General features: G+C 62.2%; 1 protein-coding gene across 1 annotated transcript in view; it reads left to right on the top strand.

The window, feature by feature from the left end:
- Positions 1–2,973, top strand: part of MNEG_8317 (peptidase M3A and M3B thimet/oligopeptidase F) — a gene marked incomplete at both ends in the record, with an annotated part of 4,418 nt that extends 1,445 nt beyond the window's left edge. The window contains 5 exons of the mRNA XM_014043208.1: positions 662–774; positions 1,127–1,220; positions 1,500–1,664; positions 2,163–2,322; positions 2,915–2,973. Coding sequence (XP_013898662.1) covers positions 662–774; positions 1,127–1,220; positions 1,500–1,664; positions 2,163–2,322; positions 2,915–2,973 — 591 coding nt within the window. The remainder of the gene's footprint in view (positions 1–661; positions 775–1,126; positions 1,221–1,499; positions 1,665–2,162; positions 2,323–2,914) is intronic.
- Between the last annotated feature and the right edge of the window lie 1,227 nt (positions 2,974–4,200).

Here is a 4,200-nt window from a genome sequence, read left to right as displayed (position 1 = left end):
GGGGGGGGGGGGGGGGCGGCGCACAGCTGCGTCCTGCGCTGTGCAGCAAGGGCGCTGTGCTATGCTGCGCTGTCCTGTGCTGTGCTGTGCTGCTCTGCTCTGCTCTGCTCTGCGCTTCGCTGTGCTGTGCTGTGCTGTGCTGTGCTGTGCTGTGCTGCGCCGCGCCGCGCTGTGTTGTGCTGTGCTGCGCCGCGCTGCGCTGCGCTGTGCTGTGCTGTGCTGTGCTGTGCTGTGCTGTGCTGTGCTGTGCTGTGCTGTGCTGCGCGAACCTGCCCTGCGCTGTGCTGCGCGAACCTGCCCTGCGCTGTGCTGTGCTGTGCTGTGCTGTGCTGCGCGAACCTGCCCTGCGCTGTGCTGCGCGAACCTGCCCTGCGCTGTGCTGCACTGCGCTGCGCCGTGCTGCGCTGCAGGCGCTTGGTGCTTAGGGCCTCTGCGGGCGACGTCCTGTTCTACGTCTTGTTGAGGGTGGTTGATAATCTGCACCAGTGGCAATGCTTGGTTGCAACCCACAAATCCAGCCTACCCCAGCCCAGCCACACATAGACACCACGCGCGCACGCACACACACACACACACACACACACACGCACACACAAACACACTGACACCAGAAACAGGGCGCCCACAACCCTCCTGCCTCGCCGTCCCACGCACCCCGCAGCGCCCCGACCTGAGCTCCGAGCAGTCCAAGGTTCTGTCCATAATGGCGCGCACCCTCAGCTGCTACATTACGGAGGACCCGCGCGCGGCACAGCTCAAGGAGGAGCTCAACAGGTGTGATCTAGTGTGGTCAGATTGCACGATCTGGTGCGATTTGGTGGGATTTGGTGTGATGTGGCCGAGGCCGCTGATGATGCGCCTGCAGGCGTTGGTGAACCAAAAGGGGTCGGGGATCTTGGGCTGAGCTGCGCTCCAGGCTGGCCTGCTGACCTGCTGATTGGAGAGAAGTCTTGACAACAGCAGAACCAGTGTGTGCTCGTTTCGCTGTGGTTGACTCACGTGCCTTTTTTGAGTCCGAGAACTCAAAACGGCAGGCGGGGGGCTCCTCCAGTGTCTCCAGTGAGATCCCCGCCCGCCCCCACATGTCAATGCAGCCGCCCGCGCTCTGCCGCGTTCACACCCCCAGGCTGGAGGCCGAGCTGGCCCAGGAGCGCAACAAGATGGCGCTGGGCATCAAGGACCCCGCCACTGGGGAGTTCAAGGCCTGCAGCAGCGTGCAGGTGTGTTTCCTTGGCGGGCAAGGGTGTCAGGAGGGATGAGCAGAGTAGAGAGCTGTAAATGTGCGAGTCCGCATGCGTGTTTGTGCGCACGCTTGTGCGTGAGGGGGCCGCAGATCGTTCGCCGTGCCATCACCATGTATGCAAATGCTTCACTAGACCGCTCCCATTGTCGCCTGCATGCCTCCCGTCCCTCACGTCCCTCACAACAAATGCACATCAACCCACCCCAACCCCTCTCCCGCCCCGCGCGCCCCCAAAACACCACCCTTCCCCCCAAAGCTCCGCAACATGATGCGCGTCGACGACGCCGAGCCCTCCCGCCGCGCGGCCTTTGACGCGCTGCGCTCCATCGGCCCCTTTGTGGCTGCGCGCTTCTGTGCGATCGTCAAAGCCCGCAACGAGCTCGCGCGGCTGAGCGGCTACGAGGACTTTTACGACATGAAGGTACGGGATCCGCGCGTTGTGACATGACGGCGCGGGGCCGATCTTCGCAACATGAAAGCACAGGGGCGGTCTCTTGTGGGGCGTAGACCGCCGGGGCGTTTTCCGGGGATGACGTTGGTGGGGCGCCTTGTGCGGAGCGTGGTTGGCAGGCTTGATGTTTTGAGCTGGTTCTCCAGAGCACGATGGGTCGGGCCCTCCTCGCGTCCCCTTGCATGGTCTGTGCCCCGTGTGGAGTCATCGGTGTACATGCATCCTCGAGCGCATGAGACCCACGCAAATGCGGGATCGGCCACAGGAGTGCGCGAGCACCTGTGGTGTCTCTTGAAACGTCACTCCGCCAGAACCCCTAGCTCGTCACTTGGCCTGCGCGAGGCACCCACTGGCGGCGCCGCCGGACCATGCGCGGCGCATGAGGATGGACGCTTTTCTGAAATGTCTTTCCGGTGTTGCCCGTTTCGAATTACGTGCTCTGCCTTGGACAAATCACGGCCCCCGCAGGTGACCGCGGCCGAGGGCTTCGGCAAGAAGCGGCTGTTTGAGATCCTGGATGATCTGGAGGGCAAGACGCGGCCCATAAACCAGGAGGCCAGGGAGCGGCTGGCGGCGGAGAAGGGGGCGGAGGCGCTGGAGGCGCACAACATCTCCCACTCTCTGGCAGGTGCGTTCGGTGCACACACGTTGGGGTTTCTCGTGCTGGTGGGGTCGCGCTTTAGGGGGTGGGGTTTCGCGGCCATTGCGCTCCAAAGTGCAGCCCTGCTGGTTTGCAAAGGGGTATCGGGGCAAAGCGGTTGCTGGAGATGGGTGCGGGTGATGTGGCCAGGGGAAAGGGTGGTTTGCTGGTGCTGGATGCGGGCCCGTGATCTGGGGTGGCGCGGGGCCGAGGCTTGCGTGGGCTTGCAAAAACCTGGACTCCTGCATTGCATGCGTTGCCTTGTGCGGCCCCGGCGAGTGTGGCAGCGTTGGACCCTGATCCCTGGTTGCGCGCAGCAAGAGGGCCACTGAGCTGCAACTAATTGCAAACAGTCCAATTTCTCATTCAAGCCGTTGCACATTTGGGGGTACTCACATCCCTTCACGGATGGCGCGCTCAACGCACACGCACTTGCCACGCGTGAAGACACACGCGCACACATGCATGCGCACAGGCGATACGCTCACATGCACGCCTCTCTTCAAAACAAAACACAGCGCATTCGCAAATGCACAAGCACCCGCGCACACCAGCTGACCCCTCTCCCTCTCAACCACAGGCGACACCACCAAGCTGACCGACCCCTACTTCCCCTTTGAGGATGCGGTCGACGTGTGGGTGGGTGACATCATCATGGGTCCGGATGACATCATACTGCAGACCTGAGGCGATAATGAGCTTGTTTTGTGATTGATACCAAAGAGGATCATCATGAGAAGGGGGGTTCGCTGTTGCGTAGTCTTCCCCTGCTCTGCTTTTGCGAAACGTGGGACTTCAATGGATTGGTGGCAGCAGCTATGGAGGGATGTTTTTGCGGAGCCCAGGGGAATGATGGCCCTTGTGCGCGTGCACGCCACCTTTTGCTCCACAACAATGTCACTCCTACCCCACCCCCTCAGGGCCGCACCTTTGCCGCGCTGGGCATCAACTACCAGGGATCAGTCATGACGCTGGTGAGAGCATCAATTAGCTGTGCCCTGCGCGCCGCCATGCCCTCGTGTCCCGCGCTTTCCGACAGCCGGCCGCGTGCCTCGGCCGCCATTGCCTCCACTTTCGCGCGCATCATTAATCATTTACACCAAGCCCCCCCCCATCTTTGTCCCGCATTCCCCATGCTCAACCCCATCCACCCCATGCACTTCGCGTGACATCCACCCCTCACTCAGTCGACCACAAACTCCATAGTATCCCTCTCCCCCACCACATCATGTGATCATCACATGATGTCATCATGTCATCAAGCTGTCGTCCCATCAACCCATCACACCAGCATCTCACAAACCTATCACTTCACACGAACCTATCAATTCACACAAACCTGCCACCCCACCATCCCATCACCCCATCACCCAATCACCCAATCACCCCATCACCCCGTCATACCCCAGGACCTGTGTGATCGCAGTGGAAAGTACTCCAACGGGTTCTGCCAGTGAGAGACGGGCAACGCTCTAAGGGGATTGCGGGGAGGGGGGATGTGGGGGAGAGGGGATGGGTAATGAGGTGCTGCAGGAGCCGCCAGCGGCTGGCCGCACATCACGCGTTCTTGTGGCGCAGAGGCGGCACGCAGGGCCGCGCCCGGCAACAAGGGGCGCCTGGCAGCTCCCGTTGACGCCAGACGGCAAACCAATGGAGCAACGGATGGCGAGTGGGCGAGCGCCATGCTCATGCACATTCATTACCTGAGCTGATGCTAGTCCGCGCCTCACCCCCCCGCCTCGGCTCTACACCCTTCTTCTTTGTTCTGCGCCTGTCTGCAGCTGGCCGCAGGTACGCCCCTCGCTCGAAGCGCGTGCATGTGCACGCGGCTCTCGCTGCCCTGCCCTGCCCTGCCCTGCCCTGCCC

This window comes from Monoraphidium neglectum, assembly GCF_000611645.1.
Source record: "Monoraphidium neglectum strain SAG 48.87 unplaced genomic scaffold scaffold01566, whole genome shotgun sequence".
NCBI classification, from domain to species: domain Eukaryota; kingdom Viridiplantae; phylum Chlorophyta; class Chlorophyceae; order Sphaeropleales; family Selenastraceae; genus Monoraphidium; species Monoraphidium neglectum.
This window is presented reverse-complemented; position numbering and strand designations above follow the sequence as displayed.